The sequence below is a fragment of the Neofelis nebulosa genome, chromosome X (genome assembly GCF_028018385.1).
Source record: "Neofelis nebulosa isolate mNeoNeb1 chromosome X, mNeoNeb1.pri, whole genome shotgun sequence".
In the NCBI taxonomy this organism is placed as follows: domain Eukaryota; kingdom Metazoa; phylum Chordata; class Mammalia; order Carnivora; family Felidae; genus Neofelis; species Neofelis nebulosa.
In genome coordinates this window covers 127,158,064-127,179,260 of record NC_080800.1, presented here as the reverse complement: position 1 = coordinate 127,179,260, position 21,197 = coordinate 127,158,064, and the positions used below count along the sequence as shown (strand labels likewise).

General features: G+C 54.7%; 1 protein-coding gene across 7 annotated transcripts in view; it reads right to left on the bottom strand.

Annotated features, from left to right (window-relative positions):
- Positions 1-1,940: 1,940 nt before the first annotated feature.
- IKBKG (inhibitor of nuclear factor kappa B kinase regulatory subunit gamma) overlaps positions 1,941-21,197 on the bottom strand; it is a 29,754-nt gene continuing 10,497 nt past the window's right edge. For 4 of the 7 annotated variants that reach the window (XM_058714096.1, XM_058714093.1, XM_058714095.1 and 1 more), the window contains 8 exons: positions 19,405-19,616; positions 13,989-14,107; positions 11,876-12,028; positions 11,229-11,325; positions 9,991-10,134; positions 9,609-9,751; positions 9,328-9,389; positions 7,802-9,128 (listed from right to left, as the gene is read on the bottom strand). In XM_058714096.1, the coding sequence (XP_058570079.1) occupies positions 8,986-9,128; positions 9,328-9,389; positions 9,609-9,751; positions 9,991-10,134; positions 11,229-11,325; positions 11,876-12,028; positions 13,989-14,107; positions 19,405-19,616 (1,073 nt within the window). In that variant the 3' untranslated portion in view covers positions 7,802-8,985. Of the gene's footprint in view, positions 2,513-5,890; positions 7,259-7,801; positions 9,129-9,327; positions 9,390-9,608; positions 9,752-9,990; positions 10,135-11,228; positions 11,326-11,875; positions 12,029-13,988; positions 14,108-19,404; positions 19,617-21,197 lie in introns of those variants that run through there. The other 3 variants (XM_058714090.1, XM_058714089.1, XM_058714092.1) reach the window with 3 other exon arrangements.

The window sequence follows — 21,197 nt, the reverse complement described above, 5'->3', positions numbered from 1 at the left end:
CTGGGGTCTGTCTTCTCAGTTCTCCAATATCTGCATCCCACTCAGGTGGCTCCACGCAGTCCAGAATGAAGGCCATCTCCTTTGGGACAGAGCAGCATGTGGACTTCCATCTCCCATCATTGGGTCCCAATGTCCTAGGGACCATGTCTCAAATTAAGTCACCATGAACTATTTGACTAGAACAAGTAATGGGATAAAGCTGAAGTGTAAGCCTTCCAATTGGATTTCAGGTGAAGTAACAGCAAATTGGAAAGAGATGCAAAGATGTTTCAAGAGTCTTGGAAATTCGCAGTCATCTAAGAATACACTTCACTCAATTTCAGAAAAAAATCCCAGACTCCCCTGACTCCTGGTCCAGGCATTGATATTCTCCTATATTTCCTTTGCTGAAAAAGGAACATTGGAGCTTAGGAGGGAACACTTTGATAAGATTTCAAGTATTTTCCTAGCTTTTCATTTTCTCTTTTATATATACTCCAATTAAATTTTATTTTGTTTAAAGGCAATTTTTAATGTTTATTTACTTATTCTGGGGGGGACGAGCATGAGCAGGGGAGGGGCAAAGAGACATAATCCCAAGCAGATTCCATTGCTGTCAGCACAGACCCCGATGTGGGGCTTGATCCCACGAACCATGAGATCATGACCTGAGCCAAAATCAAGTTAGACACTTAACCGACTGAGCCACCCAGGAGCCCCATCCAATTAAATTTTAAACAGTAGCTGGGGGCACTTGGGTGGTTCAGTCGGTTAAGCATCCAACTTTGGCTCAGGTCATGATCTCACGGTTTGTGAGATCGAGCCCCACATCGGGCTGTGTGCTGACAGCTCAGAGCCTGGAGCCTACTTTGGATTCTGTGTCTCCCTCTCTCTCTCTGCCCCTCCTTCACTTGTGTGCTCTCTTGCTCTCTCGCTCTCTCTCTCAAAAATAAACATTAAGAAAAATTCATAAAAAATAAAAATAAACAGCGTTGGTCATCCAGAAACACAGACTGTCATAGTTTTCATGTCCCCTATAGTGCCTTGCTAAATATACATTTGTTGACTGAATCTTTTAAAAATGATTATTTTTGAGGGGCGCCTGGGTGGCGCAGTCGGTTAAGCGTCCGACTTCAGCCAGGTCACGATCTCGCGGTCCGTGAGTTCGAGCCCCGCGTCAGGCTCTGGGCTGATGGCTCGGAGCCTGGAGCCTGTTTCCGATTCTGTGTCTCCCTCTCTCTCTGCCCCTCCCCCGTTCATGCTCTGTCTCTCTCTGTCCCAAGAATAAATTAAAAAAAAAAAAAGTTGAAAAAAAAATTTTTTTTAAAAAATGATTATTTTTGAGAGAGAGAGAGAGAGAGAGAGAGCGCATGGGGAAAGGGCAGAGAGAGGGAGACAGAGGGTCTGAAGCAGGCTCTGCACTGACAGCAGCAAGCCTGATGCAGGGCTTCAACTCATGAATCTTTAGACCATACCCTGAGCCCAAGTCAGACACTTAATTGACTGAGCCACCCAGGGGCCCCTAGTTGAATCTTTAAACCCACAAGTAAAAATTTACTGCTGTAAAATGTAAAGTCACTGGTAAAAATTGATCTTTCAATCAACATAGATCATGGAGGGGCACCTGGGTGGGTCAATTGGTTAAGCATCTGACTCTTGATTTCGGCCTAGGCCATGACCTCGTGGTTCGTGAGTTCGGGCCCCACATCAGGCTTTGCTCAGGCATTGTTTAAACCTGCTTGGGATTCTCTCTCTCTCTCTCTCTCTCTCTCTCTCTCTTGAAACCTGCTTGGGATTCTCTCTCTCTCTCTCTCTCTCTCTCTCTGCTCCTGCCCTGCTTGCTTTCTCTCCCTATCTCTCAAAAAAAAGAAAAACCTAGATCATGGATGATGAGGTTTGGGGTGATGGCTGGGGTTCGTGAGGTTCAGGACCAATGGCCAAGAAAGAATTCTTGAGACATCTTTGATGCAAAAATGGTGATTTTATTAAAATATGGGGACAGGAGCCATGGGCAGGAAGAGCTGCCCTGGGACCCTGAGGAGAGACTGATTATATCCTTGGGAGTCAGAGGAGGTAAAGTCAAGAGAAAGTTTCCCAAGAGATTTTCACATGCTAAAGAAGGATACCAGAGACCTAGCTATTGTCAAACTAGGTTGATTTTCCCTCCAGCAAAGCATTACCATTAAGACAGTAGTTGCAAATGACATATCTGGCAAACGGCTAGTATCCAAAATCTATAAAGAACTCACAAACTCCACACCTGAAAAACAAATAATCCAGTGAAGAAATGGGCAGAAGACATGAATAGACACTTTTCTAAAGAAGACATCCAGATGGCCAACAGGCACATGAAAAGATGCTCAACGTCGCCTCTCATCAGGGTAATACAAATCAAAACCACACTGAGATACCACCTCACGCCGGTCAGAGTGGCCAAAGTGGACAAATCAGGAGACTATAGATGCTGGAGAGGATGTGGAGAAAAGGGAACCCTCTTGCACTGTTGGTGGGAATGCAAACTGGTGCAGCCGCTCTGGAAAACAGTGTGGAGGTTCCTCAAAATTAAAAATAGATCTACCCTATGACCCAGCAATAGCACTGCTAGGAATGTACCCAAGGGATACAGGAGTGCTGATGCATAGGGGCACTCGTACCCCAATGTTTATAGCAGCACTCTCAACAATAGCCAAATGATGGAAAGAGCCTAAATGTCCATCAACTGACGAATGGATAAAGAAGTTGTGGTTTATATACACAATGGAATACTACTTGGCAATGAGAAAGAATGAAATATGGCCTTTTGTAGCAACTTGGATGGAACTGGAGAGTGTGATGCTAAGTGAAATAAGTCATACAGAGAAAGACAAATACCAATGTTTTCACTCTTATGTGGATCCTGAGAAACTTAACAGAAGACCATGGGGGAGGGGAAGGAAAAAAAAAGTTAGAGAGGGAAGGAGGCAAACCATAAGAGATTCTTAAAAACTGAGAATAAACAGGGTTGATGGGGGGTGGGTGATGGGTATTGAGGAGGGCACCTGTTGGGATGAGCAACGGGTATTGTATAGAAACCAACCTGACAATACATTTCGTATTTTAAAAAAAGACAGTAGGGAGTTCTGGAGGAAAGGTTTACTTTGCCTGCCTCAAGTATTTGCCAATGGGCTGCAGGTTATAAGGAAATTTAATTTTATCTGCCAATTCCTTCTGTCTTTGCTTCCCACATCAATGGAAACATCATTCCTAAATGGCACCATAATAGATACAAAAGAATTAGGGTTTTTAATAAGAGTTTATTGTTAAGTAATCTCTACACCCAATGTGGGGCTCAAACCTACCACTCCCAAGATTAAGAGTCACGTGCTCTACCAGCTGAGCCAGCCAGGTGCCCCAAGAATTAGGGTGTAAATTTATTTATTTATTTTGAGAGAAAAAGAGAGAGAACAGAAGCAGGTGAGGGGCAGAGAGGCGAGACCGAATCCCAAGCAAGTTCCATGCCATCAGTGCAGAGCCTGAGGGGCTTGAACGAACAAACTCTGAGATCATGACCTGAGCCAAGGTCAAGAGTCAGACACTTAACTGACTAAACACCCGGGAGCCCCAAGAATTAGTTTTAAAGGAGCATTTTGAACAACCTTCACTTAAATTCATCGTGGATTCTGATCTCAGTCCACTGCACTTAGAGCTATTTGGATTTACTTGCTTTGATACCCAAGGCTGATTACTAGTGAGGAAAACTGTAGGGCAATTTGTTTTCTTCCTCCATAAGAACTTCCAATAAATGAAAGAAAGAGGAAAAGGGGGAAAAAAAAAAGAAAAGAAAGGGAGTGGAACCCTGATGATGTCTATTTAATAAACATAATATTTACTACTTAAAGTACTTAAAAGACAGAGCTCCAGGGGTGCCTGAGTGGCTCAGTCAGTTAAGCGTCCGACTTCAGGTCATGATCTCCTGGTTCACGGGTTCAAGCCCCACATCGGGCTCTGTGCTGACAGCTCAGAGCCTGGAGCCTGGTTCGTAGATTCTGCCTCCCTCCCTCTCTGCCCCTCCCCTGCTCGTACTCTGTCTCTGTCTCTCTCTCAAAAATAAATAAAACATTAAAAAAAATAAACAAGAGCTCCAGAGATGCAAAGTAACTTTAAAAAAAAAATCATAATGCTCAGCTACTTACTACTCAGCTGTTACATCAAAGAATAATTAGCCTACTACAGGAAAATATATCCTCGGGTGATATACCTTGTGGAACAAACTAACAGTGGCTTCAGAAGAGGAGGAAAGAAAGGAATATTGGGGAATGCAGAGAAACCATGAGGCGGCCACACGCCCATGCTGAGAAGCTCTTGTGGTCCTATGGGATTTCCTCCTTCTCTTCTCCATCCATTGTTGTGGCAAAGGAGGCAAACTACAGCCAGCTCTCAGCAGCTACTCTAATGGAAGGCAAAGCTTTGAGGTTCTCATGTTATGGATGTGGAGACTGGGGCTCAGAAAGGTGAAGTCATGGACCCACCATCACACAGCCGCCGGGCCCAGGGCGGCCTCCTCTAGCACACCGTCCCCTCCTCCGCTGCTCTCCGAGGCTCAGCAGAGAACGTGGGAGAACCCATCAGCTCCGTTTGGATTACTGGTATCCTGCTGCGGGGCCTAGTCCTCAGCCAAGGAAGCCAGCTCAGCCCGGTCACCCTCGTGCAGTATCAATGGTCAGCTGTCAATGGAAGGCTTCCTGCTCCTGCTGCGGGCCGGGCCGCACGCTCTCCTGCTATGAAATGGGGCTGGGCTACCCGTGTGTTATAGGCTAAAATGTGTCCTCCCGCCACAAGAAGAAATGTGGCAATCCTAACCCCTAGGACCTCAGAATGTGACCTTACTCGGAGACATGGTCTTTACAGCCGGGACAGTTATCAGGAAGTCACGAGGGCAGGCCCCAACCCAAGAGGACCGTGTCCTTATAAAAAGGGGACGTTTGGAAATGGACACGCACGGACACGCACATGGGGAGACCATGCCAAGGAGACGGGCCTCGAACCAGTCCCTCCCTCACAGCCCCCAGGAGGGACTGAGCCTCCCAACACGTGGATCTTGGGCTTCTGGCTTCCAGAACCGGGAGAAAATACATTTCTGTTGTTGGGGCTGCCCAGCCTGCCGTGCCTTGGACCGGCAGCCCCAGCAGATACACCCCAGGAGCATCAAATCAGTCACTTAGACAATTCATTGGCAGTCACGTGAGTGTGCCCTTTTCTCAGCCACTAGCACAGACAAAACCTCAGTGCTAACACCAGGCGGACTTTACAGTAACATACATTTTTCTGTGTATCAACTTACTACGTGCAAAGTATAGGCATTCAGAAGACACATTAAATACAAAAGGAAAACTTCAGGGGCACCTGGGTGGCTCAGTCGGTTGAGCATCCGACTTCGGCTCAGGTCATGATCTCGCGGTCTGTGAGTTCGAGCCCCGCGCCGGGCTCTGTGCGGACAGCTCGGAGCCTGGAGCCTGCTTCCCGTTCTGTGTCTCCCTCTCTCTCTCTGCCCCTCCCCCACTCATGCGCGCGCGCGCGCCCTCTCTCTCTCTCTCTGTCAAAAACAAACATTAAAAAAATTTTTTTTTAGGGGCGCCTGGGTGGCGCAGTCGGTTAAGTGTCCGACTTCAGCCAGGTCACGATCTCGCGGTCCGTGAGTTCGAGCCCCACGTCAGGCTCTGGGCTGATGGCTCGGAGCCTGGAGCCTGTTTCCGATTCTGTGTCTCCCTCTCTCTCTGCCCCTGCCCCGTTCATGCTTTGTCTCTCTCTGTCCCAAAAAAAAAAAAAAAAAAAAAAAAAAAAAACGTTGAAAAAAAAATTTTTTTTTAAAAAAAAGGAAAACTTCATTACCGGTCATCCTACCACCCACACCCATCCAAACGGTAGCCGGGTGTGCACCAGCTGCGGTTACTTTTTTATTGGGGTCACACTTTGTACAGAATCTCGTCTACTGGCTTTTTCACATCCACGTGCTACAGAGTGTGTTCCACGTGGCCAGATGTTCACAACACAGTCCCCAAGCACAGCTACAAAGGATGGCACGGCGAGCGCCCCTGCGATGCCAGAGTCGCTGTGTGCACCCGGCTGTCGCTTCCACTTCCGGTGGAGCGGGCTGAGGCTGCTTCCTAAGTGCTGGTTCCAGCCTGCCAAACCAGGCCCCGGCAGGGGGCTGGACGTGCACTTTGCCCGCAGGACACCCAAGGTCTTCATGTGTTGCCAGTTTGACATCACTTTTTGTCGAGTTTGTGTGTTTTAGTTACTAGTGAAGGAGAAACGCTTTCTTACTGTGCTCATTTTATTGGTCACTTGGATTTCTCTTCAGCACTGACCAGCACGTAGCCACACAATCAAGTGTGAGCAACAAGGAAGGACACGGGTTTTGGCGGGATGCGCTTCTAGCTCGGTCTTTGTCTCCCGAACCCAGGGTTGTGAGGGTCAAGGGGCACGGTAATTAGGTAGGCAGGCCGCTTCCCTCACAGGAGGGATCTAACCACTTATTCTAGAAGCCCAATCTCAGGAAAGCCAGAGAAGAAAGCAGAAGCCCCTCACTCCTGAGTGAATGGTGTGCTTTCAATCCTTGGGGTCTAACGTACAGTGACCATACGGGCGCATGGCCATGCGGGTGACGCTGCCAGAAACCGAGGCAAGGTCCCGAGACGCGAACGTCTGCCTCTCACTACTGCCGGGTCTCATCCTCCTCCTCTCAACTCCCTTTCAGAAGACAGGGCCGGTCACAGAGGGGCTCCCCATGCCTGTGTTCGCTACCCCGACAAAGCAGGAAGCCCGTCCCTACCCAGATGGTAGCTGGGGCCGAGGGTGCGGGCCGCTCCCTCGGCTCTGTCCCGCAGCCTCCCCCTCCTCTCCCCGCCTGTGTCTGCCGGCCCTGGCGCAGTGTCCAGCTGGACACACGATGTCGTAAAGAGTGACATTCCCACCTGCAAGGACCTGCCCCACACCCAACCAGTCACGTGCCTCTGCAGCCACCATCATCCCAGGGAACGGAACCCCCCCCAACGGAGCCACCAGCGCTGAAGACATCTGGCTTCAACTCCATTTGTCCTAGTCTGTGCGCTGTAGAAGACAGCCTTGTGCTGGGCTCAATGGTGGCCCAAAAGATGGATGCATGTCATAATCCCCACAATTTGTGATTACGACCTTATCTGGAAAAAAGAGTCTCTGTGGATGTAATGAAGATAACGACCTCGAAGTGAGCTCATCGTGGATATGATGTAGGTGGGCCCTACGTCCAGTGACGGGTGTCCTTGTAAGAGACAGAAAAGATGACACGGTCAGAAAAAACAAGAGGCCATGTAACCACAGAGGCAAGCACCAGAAGCTGGGAGATAGGCCTGAAACTGATTTTCCCACCCCTGCTGTCACTGTCACCCACATTTCAGACTTCTGACTTCCACAACGACAAAAGAATGAATTCCTGTTGTTTTAAGCCACCACATTGGTCTCTTGTCACAGGGGCCACGGGAATTTAATACCCACCCCCCGCAAACTCAAAGTGCTCTTACAGAAAAATCGCAGGATCAGGACCGAATGCAGCACAGGACCGAATGCAGCAGCTGAGAGTTGGGGGGGGGGGGGGCCTGTCCGGGCCTTTAACATTTTCCCAAAGTATAATCACATGCAATTAGACACTTGGGCTTCGGGCAATGGAAAAGGCACCCCTGCTCCCGCAAGCGCCACCCAAGCCCTGGGCCAGGCTTGTCTTCAGCAACAGCCCGCTCCCAGCCAGGGGAGAACAGAGGAGGGCCCGGGGAGCGTAGGGCATTCTCCCTTCACTTCCAACAGGCATTCTTCCTCCACTTCCAACATTCTTTCCTGACAACTGCAGGGTTAACACCCGTGGCTTTGACATCCAAGGAAACATCCAGCATCTTACAAAACAACGATAAGGAGTGCTCCAGCGTTCACGATCTGCCAATCACTGCCTAGTGGCCTCCCTTCACAAGCACCACTGCTCACACAGGGCAGCGACGCACCCGGGGAGGGCAAGAGCACGCTGCGGTGCAAGGAAAGGGAAAGGAAAAGTGTACACGTGGGAAGCAGCTCCCCGTCAGACCAGGAGCTGCTCACAACGGCAAACCCAAAGCGGTGCAGGACAGGTGGAGAGATGTGAGTATGAATGATAACAAAGTTCAGACCCACGACACGCTGGTACAAAGTCAGGGTAAGAGAGGATCATCGCAATGTCTATCACACTCGAGAGCTGATCCCGCTTATGACCGGTAGAAAAGTAGGCAAAAAGTACAAACGAGCCATTACCACCAGAAGACCTGGAGAGGATCCTTCAAGCTCCACAAAGATGCTCAAACCCACCCTTAACAGACAACCCCACGCCTGACAGATGGGCAAGGCTACAAGGAAGTGGGGCAGCACCCTGACACCATCCACCCCGTGTGCACGTGCTCAATGCCACTACCTCTAACAATCTGCCCCAGAGATACGCGTAACTGATGCACATGGCTGTTCACTGTAGCATTCTCGGTGACAATAAAAGAACGGCCACAACCCAAATGTTCGTCAGCAGCAGACTGCTCGGCTCGTGCACAGTGCAGCCTCCAAACAGAATGGCACACAGCCCACGAGAGCGCTGGCGCCACGGTGTGCTGGAGCTTGGGGGGGGGGGCAGGCGCGGGGAAGGGCTTCTGCCCATCTCGGCTTAAGAAGTTCTCTCTGAGAGCCCTGGCCTGGATTCTCAACTTCCCCAGAGGAGGTGGAAAAAGACGGAGCCTCTAGAGGCAGGCAGTTCAAGCAGACAGAACAAACAAAAACAGCAGAGCATCGGGCCTAACTGGGGTCGCAGGTACCCTAAATGAGGCAAGCCAGCAGATGGGGGAGCTGAAGCGTGAGGTCCTCGAGCTGGCCCTCGGTGCTCAAAGAGGCGGCCCGCTCCGTGTCAGCCAGCCCGTAACCGAGGACCGGGCGCGCAGGACAGCACGCACCGTGTGGCCCCGTGCTACTCGTCAGCAGGCGGCCCTACTCGATGCACTCCATGACATGTATCTGCAGGGTGTCCATATCGGGAGCCTGATACTGGCACTTGGGGCAACAGAAGTCAGGTGGCTCCTCGGGGGGGCTTCTCCTCTGGTTGGGCAGGGCCAGGTGGAAGGAGGGGTGAGCTGGAGAAAGAGGGGAGGCCGCAGAAAGTACGGAGGCCTGTCAGAACTGTTGGGTGTGACTCCTGGAGTCACCACCACCGGCCCCTCCCCGTTAGGCCCCCCCAGGGGGCAGTGCGCTCCACAGAGTAAGTCCGGGGAGGTGGTAAGGGGCTTTTGCTAGCACCCTCCCTCTCCACCCACCCTCCGACGGCTCACTCACCTGGGGCGGGGGCTACGGGGGCCTGGGAGGCCTCCACGTGCCGCTTCCTCATATCTTCAATCCTTTGAAAAGAAAAAACGGCCAGATCAACGAGTGCAAGTAAAGCTCCAGGGCCTACATAGGAGGCTGAAGGGAGGGTGGGGCAGGAGGAGGGGGCGGGAAGAGGGGACGGACGGAAGGCGAGGGGCCGACAAGCCAAGCCACGAGCCCTGCCTCACCGCTCACTGCAAGAGACGGGCACCCGGTCCCAGTCCTGGGGCGGGGGGGGGGGGGGTGCCCACCTGGCGGACTCCTGGCAGCTGGCCTTCAGGCGGCTGTAGTCCCGCTGCAGCTGGGCCAGCTGCTCCTGCAGAATCTCCTTCTTCTCGGCCAGCTTCTCCCGGGCCTGCCTCTCGGCCTGGAAGTCGGCCTTGTAGATGTCAGCCTGGCAAAGTCAAGAGAGGGGCACGCCCGCCATCCGTCGGCCATTCACCAGACACTCCATGCTGGGGGACCAGGCAGAGCTGGCTCCTGCCCTCCCACAGCCCACAGCACAAGGGAAAGTCACCTGCACGTGCACCGACAGGTCGAGGAACGGCACGAGGGGCGCGAAGGGCTTCCAAGAAGCCACGGCAAAAGGACGCGAGGTCCCGGAGCCAGCAGGCCACAGAGGAGCGCGCTCACCTGGGCTTTTAGCACCGGAACGGTCTCCATCACTATCTTGTGCTGCTCGGCCTCTTCCTTCAGCTTGTCAATCACTTCCTGCTTGGCCACCAGGGCCTCCTCGGCCTGTTGCAGCTGCTGCTTCAGGTCCTCCAGCTGCAGTCCCTAGAAGTGGGCAAGGGGGGGGGCTGCCAGAGCCCGAGCTGGCCCAGGGCAGGGGCCGGCAGCCGCTCCAGGTGACAGAACCACAAGGAACGAGAGACTGAGGCCGGCCAGTGCCAGAGTGATGCCGACCACAAGATGTCGGTGCGTGCAGGGCCCAGGAAAGGCAAGAGGCTGGAGGGGGAACTGTGAGGTCAGCCGGTGCGACGTGCCCTTCCCAGAATCCCCAATTGCACAGCCCTCCTCCAACCCTTCAAGGGGCACCGCCAGACCCCCTCCTGAGGCCATCCCCTCCACACCCAGTGGGTCTCCTGCACGAACGCTCCACGACATGCCACCACTAAGCTGAGAGCCATCAGTCCTTCCACCCTGCCCCCTGGTCGAAGGTCTGCTGGTGCCTCACAGAGGCCCCCCGCCCCCGCACGCACACACTCACATTACAAACACACACATGTACGTACACGCGGATAGCCACACACACCACGAAGCCTTCCTTCTGGAGACCAAGGGGCCACAGCTTTGTAACCAACCGTTCTTCACAGGGTCGGTTTCAGGCTTGACCCTTATAAGTCTCCCCTGGGTACGTTCACATCTGACAACATCCTTCGCAAAACGTGCTCGCTAGAAACTGCACCCAGTACAGATCTGATGAGAACAAACCAGAAGAGGGCTCCCAGCCACCTTCAACAGGGGGGATGGAAACATTCCCAGGGCTTACACCTTGGCTCTCAGAAATCTGAGCCAGGAGCCGAGCTGGTGATGGCTGGCAGGAACGACTGGCCATGGAGACAGGCAAGTTCCCGGCCCACAGAGAGAGCATCCAGAGGCCCAGCCCAGTCACCCATAGGCAGCAAACAGCACGGCACACAGATCGCCGTCTCCCCACGTCCTGCCCTGGGCTGTCACACCGCGAGCTTGACAAAGCTCTAGGACAAGTCCGGTATCCCTCCTGAAAGCCAATTCTGTCAACTCTTCAGATAGGGCCTTGAGTTCCAATGTCCCTAAATTTGGGGAACTAGGCCCCGAGTCTAGGCCACAGGGAGAGGAAGCAAGGCGGAGTCCTAGACAGTCCCAGGGACGTCTCCCCCCGTACTCACTCGGTTCCGCTCGCTGCTCACCACGCTGCTCTTGACGTGGCTGTCGTACTCCTGGAAGAGCTGGTGATAGGCCACCTGTAGCTGTGCCAGCTTCCGCCTAAGGAAAAGGAGCTTTTGCTGGAGAAACACCTCGTCCTGGCTCAGCCACAGGCTTCTGTGCCTCCCACTCCACCCTCGTCCTTCTTGCCACGTCCACACACCAGAAAGGGGGTGGCCAGGGTGCCTCCGGGCCTGGAAGGCCGTCAGCTCTGAGGCAGGCTTCACTAAATGCTCAGCATCCTTTTTTCTTAAAGCTAACATTTTTAAAAATAAGAGAAGGAACGTCTGTAACACCGTGGAACCGCCTGCGCTCTTCGAAAGAGTCAGCGTCCCGAAAAACACAGAAAGGCGGGAGGACCGGCCTGGGTGCAAGGAGACTCAGAGGCACGCCAAGAAAGCCTCCCGGAGTCCCGGGCCCGATGCTGCCGACACGTGGGCCAAACGGCGCCGTGTGCACGTGGGCCGCGGAGCAGACGTCGTGGGACCGAGGGTGGGCCGGCTGGGTGTGACGGCGCTAGGGGACGGGCCCTCAAAGGGCTCCTCACCGGGGAGAGAGCCGCTGACGGCCCTCCGGCCCCTGTCGGTCCAGGGGGCGGGGCGCCACTCACTTCTCCTCCGAGGCGGCCTGGCGCTCCATGCGCAGCGCGGCCTCCACGCTCTGGCTCTGCATGCGCAGCTGGTCCACCTGTACGCTGTGCTGCTGCTGCAGGGCCTCCCGCTCGCTCTCCAGCTGCCGGGCCTGCTCGCTGGCAGCCCGGGCCCTGGCACAGGGGAAGGGGGAGGTCACGGCGGGGCCCCGGCCAGGCTGAGAAGCCCTGCGGCCCACGGGCGCGCTAACAACGTCCCGTCGATGCAGAACCGGTTCTGGGCGAGAAAAGGGGGAGGCTGTCCACGTCAGTGTGGAAGCACCATCACCAGAGACGGAGCAACCGCACAGGGCCGGCTTAGGGGAGTGGCTCTCTCCCTCCCACTCAGTGTTCTAGAAGCAATGAGGAGGCAGCTGACCAGCCGCAACGGCTCAGCCGGAGCCCCCAGCGCACACACCTGGAGTGGAGCCACGCCCCTGCCCGGCTTGCCTCTTCTCACCTGGACCCCACGCCCCCGTCCTCGCAGCCACATCACCCCACAGCCCCCAGTCTCCCATTTGCACACTGCTCCCTAGATGTGCAGGCCCAGGCTCCAGCCATGTCATCCTGCTGGCCCAAGGCCTCACGTGGTCCTGTCTGTGGAGGCGACGGTGGCTCCTTCTGGGTGGGAGAGGCCACCGGGGACAGTCACTGCTGCCACTGTCCAAATGCATGGAGCACACTGCCCTCTGTGATCTGTCCTGCCCAGGGCACAGAAGTGTATGAAGTCTGCAGCTCTTAAAATGGCCACATGGGAAACCCTAGGTGCGAGCGAGGCCGTGTCCACGCTGTCCAGCTCAGCATTTGAGTGCCAGACCACATCAGGAGGGACACGAAAGGACATTGCTCAACAGCCCAGAATTGCTGAAGTAAACATTCGTGCGGGGTCGTTAACTGACCAAAGTTGCCTCTAGCTGTTTCTTTTATGTACACAGAAAAAGACAGGCAGAAAAGACACCAAATTCTCCTAAAGGTGATACACGTGATTTTAGAAAGCTAGACGTACAGAAGAGTCCATCGGGGAAAATACGAGAACGTGACGACCCAGAGGCCACCAAGCTCGGCCTTCTGATGCCTTTCCTCACTCACGGTCGGCTTTCTGGATGGAAGCACATTCACGTGGTCTCTCACCTCGCTCTGATACTGGAAAACTCGGGTCCGCTCCCCTCAGCGCCTTCAGGAAGGCGTCTTTGCCACCGCCCAGGGCACCCCAATCACCTCCTGCACCGGGAGAGCTGGACCCGCTGTCAGGGGGACCCATCTTTCTTTCTGGACAGCAGCACCTGGGTGGCATGAGAGTGCGGTGGGGGGGGGGGGGACACCTGTGCCCTCTGACCCAATGACCCCACTACAGGAAGCCCTCTGCAGAAAAGAGCAACCGGCAGGCCACTCACATTAGCAGAGCCACTTGCCAAGTCAGCCCTCTGGTGGCACCCGGGCAATGGGCTGGTGCGGGTCCCTGAAACGACATGACACTTTGCCTACTGACAAGGGTGGTCCCTGCACCTGGACTGTTCGCACGACTGGCTGGTTTATTCATAGCACCTGCTTTGCTGGGGGGCAGGGAGTTTGCTGTGTGCCCGGCAGAGGGGGCCCATGTGACCAGCATCCAATAAGACCTCTGCTGCTGAGTCTTAAGTGGGTTCCCTTGGTCTCCAGGGACGTATCTGTCACTGCTGGAGAAGGGAGAGCACTCAGCCGGCCCCCCACAGAAGGGGGGGAGGGAGCCCAAGGCGTGGAGTCCTTCACCCCGACCTGTGTCTTCTGTCGTCACGGGTCCTGCTGTGTGCCCTCTCCCTGTAATAACCTCAGCTGTGAGAGCACGGAGTACTTCTAGAGGATAACTGTGGATCACGGGTGTGCTCCTAGGGTCCCCCCCAAAATGCTCCCTAAGGAAATGATCCAAGCTCCAGCAAAAGGTCAGGGAGCCCAGAAGCACCTCTGGGCTCCAGATTCTCCAAGCCCCTGTGTGCTCACACTCCACATTTTCCAGTCGATTCTCTCCCAGAGGAACCCCCCCAGAGGCCCCGAAGGTGCCTCACTCTTCTCAGGCACGGTGACAGCAGCCCCTGGCGGGCTCTCCCTTCCCACTCACCTGCCCTCCAAAGCCTGCCGCTCTTTGATGGCGGCCTCCAAGCGACTCTGGCTCTCTTGGAGCTCCCCCAGCAAGGACGTCACCTGGGCTTTCACTGACGCCTTGTCCTCAGCCAACTGCTGTGTGAAAAAAAGCCACTTCCCATTAGTGATGCTTTCTTGCCAGCTGCCCACCCCCGGCACCCCTGAGCCGCAGAGCAGCCTGCAGGCACTGAGACATCACCTAAGGGCTTCTCTCCTGCCCCCAGTGCCACCACTCATCTGGCCTCTCACCTCCAGAAGCTTCCCAACCCCAACAAGGCAAGTGTCCTGGGACCCCACACCCCCAAGCCCCTCCTCATCCCCACGGACGGTAGCATGGAGCTGCCTCGAGTTTCATGAGGCTGGCGAGCAGGCTGCGAGGACGGAGCCGAGTGGGAATCTCTCAGCCTCTGAGACTTGCCGCCAATGGAGGGGAGACCTAAAGACAGCGTCAAAATACACGCTCGACCCACAGGCTGAGGACGCCAGAAGGAGTGCTGAGACGGACTGATGTGTTTCCAGAAGACCTACGCCAGTGACAAAACTCAAGAGCCGTTCATACGCCCTGAGGCCCATCCTCCCTCATCCAACTGTCCACACCAGGTCCCCTGCAACCTCAAGCCGCTAAGCCCAGGGTTGGCCTCGGTCCTCTGCATCCCGAACCCTCCATAGCAAATGCCGCTCCTGTCCTCTGTAACCCCGCCCTGGGCTCCTGCGCGGGCACCACACCAATGCTCCTTCCCTTCTCCGCAGGGACTGTGGCCCAAACCCCCAGCTTTCTGCATATACATACCTGGGGCTAGTCTGCAGGCCTGCTGTCCCCCTGCAGGCTAACAGGACAGACTCCTCCCATGAGCCCGGCCCGGCTGGCCAACCACCTGCCCCACGGGTCCATATCTGTGCCCATCAGCAGACCCCATCGGCTAGCGCCCACCCCACTCAAGGCCCTCGCCAGGGGCTGCGATGGCGTCCACCTGGCCTCCTCCTCCGCTCCCGCACCTGTAGGAGTCAGTCTCCTGGGTCTTCTCTAAAGAATCAATAAGCAGGGGGCTTACGACAGCAGGAATTTACTGCCTCCCAGTTCTGGAAGCCAGAAGTCCAAGAGCAAGGAGCGGGCAGGGTTGCTGCCTTTTGGGGGCTCTGCAGGAAAATCTGCGCCAGGCCTCCGTCCTGGCCTCAGAGGCCACCAGCGCTCCTTGGCCCATAGATGCTTTGCCCTGATCTCTACTTGTCATCCCGTGGCCATCTTCCCTGTGTGTGTTTGGACAGACCCATCCTGATCCAGCATGACCACATCCTAACTATTATTTCTCTTTTTTATGAAAACTTTTTTTAATTTTTATTTTTGAGAGACAGAGTGAGTCAGAGTGTGAGCAGGGGAGGGGCAGAGAGAGGGAGACACGGAATCTGAAGCAGGCTCCAGGCTCTGAGCTGTCAGCACACAGCCCGACACGGGGCTCGAACTCACGAACCGCAAGATCATGACCTGAGCTGAAGTTGGATGCTCATCTGACTGAGCCATCCAGGTGCCCCCCCTTTTTTTAAATTTATTTATTTTGAGAGAGAGAGAGAGAACGTGTATGTGCAAGCAGGGGAGGGGCAGTTAGTGGGAAAGAGAGACTCCCAAGCTGGTTCCTTGCTGTCAGCACAGAGCCCGACGTGGGGCTCGATCCCACAAACGGTGAGATCATGACCTAAGCTGAAATCAATCGGACACTTGACAGCCTGAGCCACCCAGGCACCTCTAACTTTACTACTTCTGCAAAGACCCTATTTCCAAATAGTGTTGCATTCTGACGTAAAGAGTGTAGGATGTGGGGGCGCCTGGGTGGCGCAGTCGGTTAGGCGTCCGACTTCAGCCAGGTCACGATCTCGCGCTCCGTGAGTTCGGGCCCCGCGTCAGGCTCTGGGCTGATGGCTCGGAGCCTGGAGCCTGTTTCCGATTCTGTGTCTCCCTCTCTCTCTGCCCCTCCCCCGTTCATGCTCTGTCTCTCTCTGTCCCAAAAATAAATTTAAAAAAACGTTAAAAAAAAAAAAAAATTAAAAAAAAAAAAAAAAAAAAAAGAGTGTAGGATGTGGACATTTGTTTTGGGGGGACACAATTCAACCCATAACAGTCCCCCCTACACTCTACAATCTACATGAAACCAAATAATGTCTCACACTAGCACAGAAGCCCCCACAGTCCCTGTCACACTCGGGTCAAAGCCCAAATCCTTCCATTGGCCCCACAAAGCCCACAAAACCAGCCCCTACCATGACTCTCCCACCCACTCCTCAGCCACTTCCACACAGCCTCAGCCATGTTTGCCTCTCGGATGGTCCCTGAAAATGACAGGCATGCCCCTGCCTCAGGACCCTTGCACATGCTCCCCCGCCACCCGCCACAAAACATGCTCTCCCCAGATACCCATGCGGCCCAGCCCCTCACTGTGTTCTGGTCCTTACTAGAAGACACCTCAGTGAAGGTCTCCCCATTGAACAGTGCAAATTCCCCACACCACCTGGCCTGTCACATCGACATCTCCACTTGGGTATCTAGTAGTGCTCTCAAGATGAACCTCTCTTAATCTGCACTCCTGATGGCCCCCAAAAACCAGTTCCCCCCACAGCCCTCCTTATTGTCGGCGGATGGCAAATCCATCCTCCAGCTACCAGCACAGAAACCTTGGAGTCCCTCTGGACCCGTGTCTCACGGCTCACATCCAACGCATCAGGAAACCCCGTCAAAATATATCCCGGGATCTATTTGATGATACTGAGCGATTAACGTTGATTGTTCCGGGCAGGACAGTGGTATTGTGGTTATGTCTTTTCTAAGCCCTCTCTCACAGACGCATACTGAAATATTCACGGATGAAAGCACACAGCATCTAGAACTTGCTTCAAGCTAACGGGGGAGCCACCAGGTATGTACCTGATAATGGAAACACATGTCCACCCCCAAATGTTCATGGCAGCATTACCGGGGGCGCCTGGCTGGCTCAGTGGGAGGTCGTGAGTTGGAGCCCCACGTCGGATACAGAGATTAAGGAGATAAAACTTAAAATAAAAAATAAATACACAGCTGCATTATTCACAACAGCTAAAGAGTGGAAATGAGCCAAATGTCCGTGAACTGATAAACGGGAAAACAAACTGTGGTATCTGCGTACGCCGGGATATCACCCGGCATGAAAGGCACAGCATGCACGCACTCACGCTGCAACGTGGATGAGCCTCAAAAACACCATGCAGAGTGGAAGAAGCCAGAGGTGAGGGGCACACGCTGGATGGTCCCACTGGCATGCGAGGTCCGGCACAGGCACACCCACAGACAGAAAGCAGACCAGGGAGTGCCAGGGGCTGGGGAGAGGGTGGGGAGTGACTGCTAATGGGGGTGGGGTTTCTTCTGGAGGGGAGCGCGAGGCTGGAGAGGAGGAAAATGTTTTGGAACTAGTGGCAATGGTTCTACAAGTCTACAAATACACCAAAAATACCACTGGATTCTATACTTCAAAAGGGTGACTTTTATGGCGTGTGAATTTTATCTCAGCAAAACCATTAAAAAATTCCAACGTATTGTTCTACTGGCTTCTCCAGTGATGGGCACTCGGGCTGTGCCCAGGTTTTTGCTCTGCTCAATGGACAAGAGCTTCTCTGAGATGCCCACCTTGGGTGAGGCTGCTCAGTCAGGGGCGACCTGAATTTTCAGCTTGGAGAGAAAATGCTTTTCAGAGCTGACAGGCTTGTCAGCGGAGAAACAGGGCTACCGCAGGGGCCCTGGCCCCTGCCGGGAAACCAGCACCCCGTCACGGGAGCCGGGGCCGGCTGGTGGGGGCTCCCGGGGCTACATGGACAGAGGCCCTGAAGGCACTTAGTAAAGAGCAGTAAGTCCATCTGTCCGAGGCTGTAATGGGCTGAATGGCAGCCCCCAAAAGATAGGTCCACGTCCTAACCCGCAGAACCTATGAATGGGACCTGATTCGCAGATGCAATCAAGTTAAGATGAAGCCGTACTGGAGGAGGTGGGGGAGGGAGACCCGATGACTGTTGAGACCTACAAAAGATGTCAGCACAAAACGACTCTGACTCCATCCGAAGCCCTGCACTCAGAGCCGATCTAAGAAAGCTCAGCGCTGCCAAACTTGCCTGTTCTAGCCATCACCAGACCTAGGCCCCCACCTCCACTCACTTAGAGCATTTACTAAGAGGTCTCCCTAATGTGAAGCCTTCCTCTCTCCCTTTGGAACATCTGCGCACCTCCCACAACCCGGGACACTTTCTCAAGGGCTTGAGAACCATTCCCAGGCTCTGTGTGGGACAGAATGCTAACTTCCGTAACTGCCAGCTAGCCTCATGTATCTACACCGATGGCCCCTTTGTGAGTTTTCACTTGAGCCCCGGATCACTCCCCCTCCATCCCCATCACTCTTTATGTCGCCAGTCACCTATGCAAATCACAGTGGAGCTCAGCTCATCCCCTGCTGTCAGTAATTACCAAATAAAACCCGTTCTCACCACTGTAACTACCGTCCAGCTGTATTTCTCTCTGACCCTGGTGTCTTCATAAGAAGGGGAGGAGAGACACACGGACATGGGGAGAAGGCGAGGTGACCACAGAGACAGAGGTGGAGCGCTGTGTCCACAGGCCACGGGAGGCCAACCATCACAGCCATAAGCCAAGGTGGGGAAAGCAGCCTGGCCCAGGTTCTCCCTCGCGGCCTCCGGGAGGCACCCGTCCTGCCCAGACCTTGCTCTTGCACTTCTAGCCTCCAGGACCGGGAGGCAGTACATTTGTTTCTTAGAGCCACCCAGTCTGTGGCCCTTTGTTATGGCGGCCCCAGGAACTCGGCACACTTCCCTGAGGGCCCTGCCAGGCCATCTGCGCCGACAGCGTGATTCCTGGTGGGGCCCCAGCTTCACGTCTTGGGGGCAGAGACTGAGGATCTGAGGTCAGCCACGCGGGAGCCCCGGGCCCACAGGACCGACCCCCACTGAAGTCCCCGGACACCGGCGCTCAGGGAAGCTTCCCCGGCGGCGGCATCCTGCGCGCGTCGTCGCGCGTCACCGCGGGACGGACCGTACTGCCCCACGACCCCCCTGGCCAGGGACCCGGAAGCCCACCCCGGTCTGTCCCGGACCCCGCCCTATGCCCCTTTGGTCCTTGCTGACTCCCCCCTGTATCCTCTCACCGTAAGCAGCCATTGTAACGGCCGTAACCACAAGCAGGACGGCTCTGCCCTCCTAGTGCAGCACCGAGCCCGAGGGTGCTCTCGGGGACCCCTGACCCCAGCTGCCCTCTGGGAATGCTGGCGTCCCTGCGGTTTGCAGAATGCAGGTGGCTGGTGTCACAGGTGGCCAGCAGCCCCGGCCGGTCGGCTCCGGGGAAGGACCCACCCTGCCCCTCTGACTACCTTCTGGCATCTCTTCAGATGTTCCACCTCCTGCAGGGCCTGCTCCCTCTGCCTCCTCAGGTCGAGCTTCTCCAGGCTCAGTCTCTCCACCAGTTTCCTGGCTTCCTGGAATTTCTGCATGAGGAACTCCTTCTCCTTCCTCTGGCTGCCTTGGAAACGCTGCAGCTCCTCACAGCGCTCCCGAAGCATCTGGTTGCTCTGCCGGATGGCATCTGGCGGCAGAGGAGACAGCAGAGAGGTGAGACACGGTGGGCACCCCGCCAGCCCCTACCTGGGCCCGTCACGGCACCCTCCCCACATGTGGCCTCTTACACAAACATGGCTTTGAGATGGTTCCTTTTATTTTACGTAACACTTTCAGCATCAATTACGCCAACGGCCAGCACCTAAATTTCTCCAAACACATCAGCTTCACTCAAAAGTGTGTGCCAGATGGCACTCTCTTTGTAAGTGACTTGAACTCATTCTGGCCATCTGTACTGTGGCCGGGTCAGAGGCACGCCTGCCTGCCCTGGGGCGCTCAGTCACTGTCTTCGCGGAGGGAAATCCTACCCTGCCTGCAGACTCCGGGAAGGCCACCAGGGGAAACTCCCTGTGCCATCACTGGCTGCGGCCTGGGAGCGCCAGGTTTGCAGGTGGCCTCCCTGAGCTTTACCGTCCTCGTGTGCCTGTTCAACGGGGATAATCGCACCCACCTCATAGGACGCGGAGGGTTAAATGAAAAAGCAAAGTGCCCAGGGCACAATAAACACACAGGAGACAGCCAGTACCCCTCTCACCAGGCCTGGCTGGTCTCACCAGGATGAGCGTGTGCAAAGGCCAGACAGTCAGCAGAGGCTGAGGAATGGAGAGCCACACACCCAAGGACGCCCCAGGCAGCAGAGGACCATCGAGGGTTGACAAAACCGGATCAGTGACACGTGAAGGTTCTAGCAACTACAGAACCGTATAAGATAGGAACAGGCAATAGCTTCACGTCACCCTCTGGTCAAAACCCTTGACCAGCTAACTAGCGCCTCCTGACGGAACATTCTTTCACTCAAACTACAGTGGCTTTGGAGCCCGGCTCCAGAGTCACCTTCTGCACTCTCCCGTCCCCGTGTGACTTCTCCCCTGCAGGGCTTCCAGCTTCACTCGCCCAACTCCACCTGTTGTAATCCTGCTCGGTTCCCCACCTAAGGCTCAACTCGTATGCGACTTCTTTTTCTGCTGAGGTAAAATTCATGTAACATCAAATTAATCATTTTAACTATTTTAAAGTATACAGTAATTGAGTGGCTTTCACATATTCACAAAGCTATGCACCCATCACCTCTAGCTACCTCCAGAACATTTCCACCACCACCCCCAAAAAGCCCATACCCACTGGCAGTCACTTCCCCTGGCCCCCAGCCTCTGGCATCCACTTATCTGTTCCTCTTTCTGGATTCACCCCTCTTGCACATGTCACATAAATGCACTCCTACACTAGCTTAATGCAATTTCTTCCATGACATTTTCCCCCACACACATACACATTCCAAGAGAAGTCTGTGTCCTCTCCCTGCCCCCTCCTCCTTAGACACAATCATGGGCATTGTTGGGGAGCAGACACCTTCAGGGCCCTGGCGGTTTGACCCAGGACCTGACACAGAGCACCCATTTAACAGGAATGTGCAGAGCCGATGCTGTGTGGAGCCAACACACTGAACAACCGTGGGTCAGATGCACAGAAGCAATCCATGCAGCTTCAAGGTCTCTACCTGCTACTAAAGCCTGAGCTCCCTGGGTGGGGAGCTGGTGGTGCCATAATC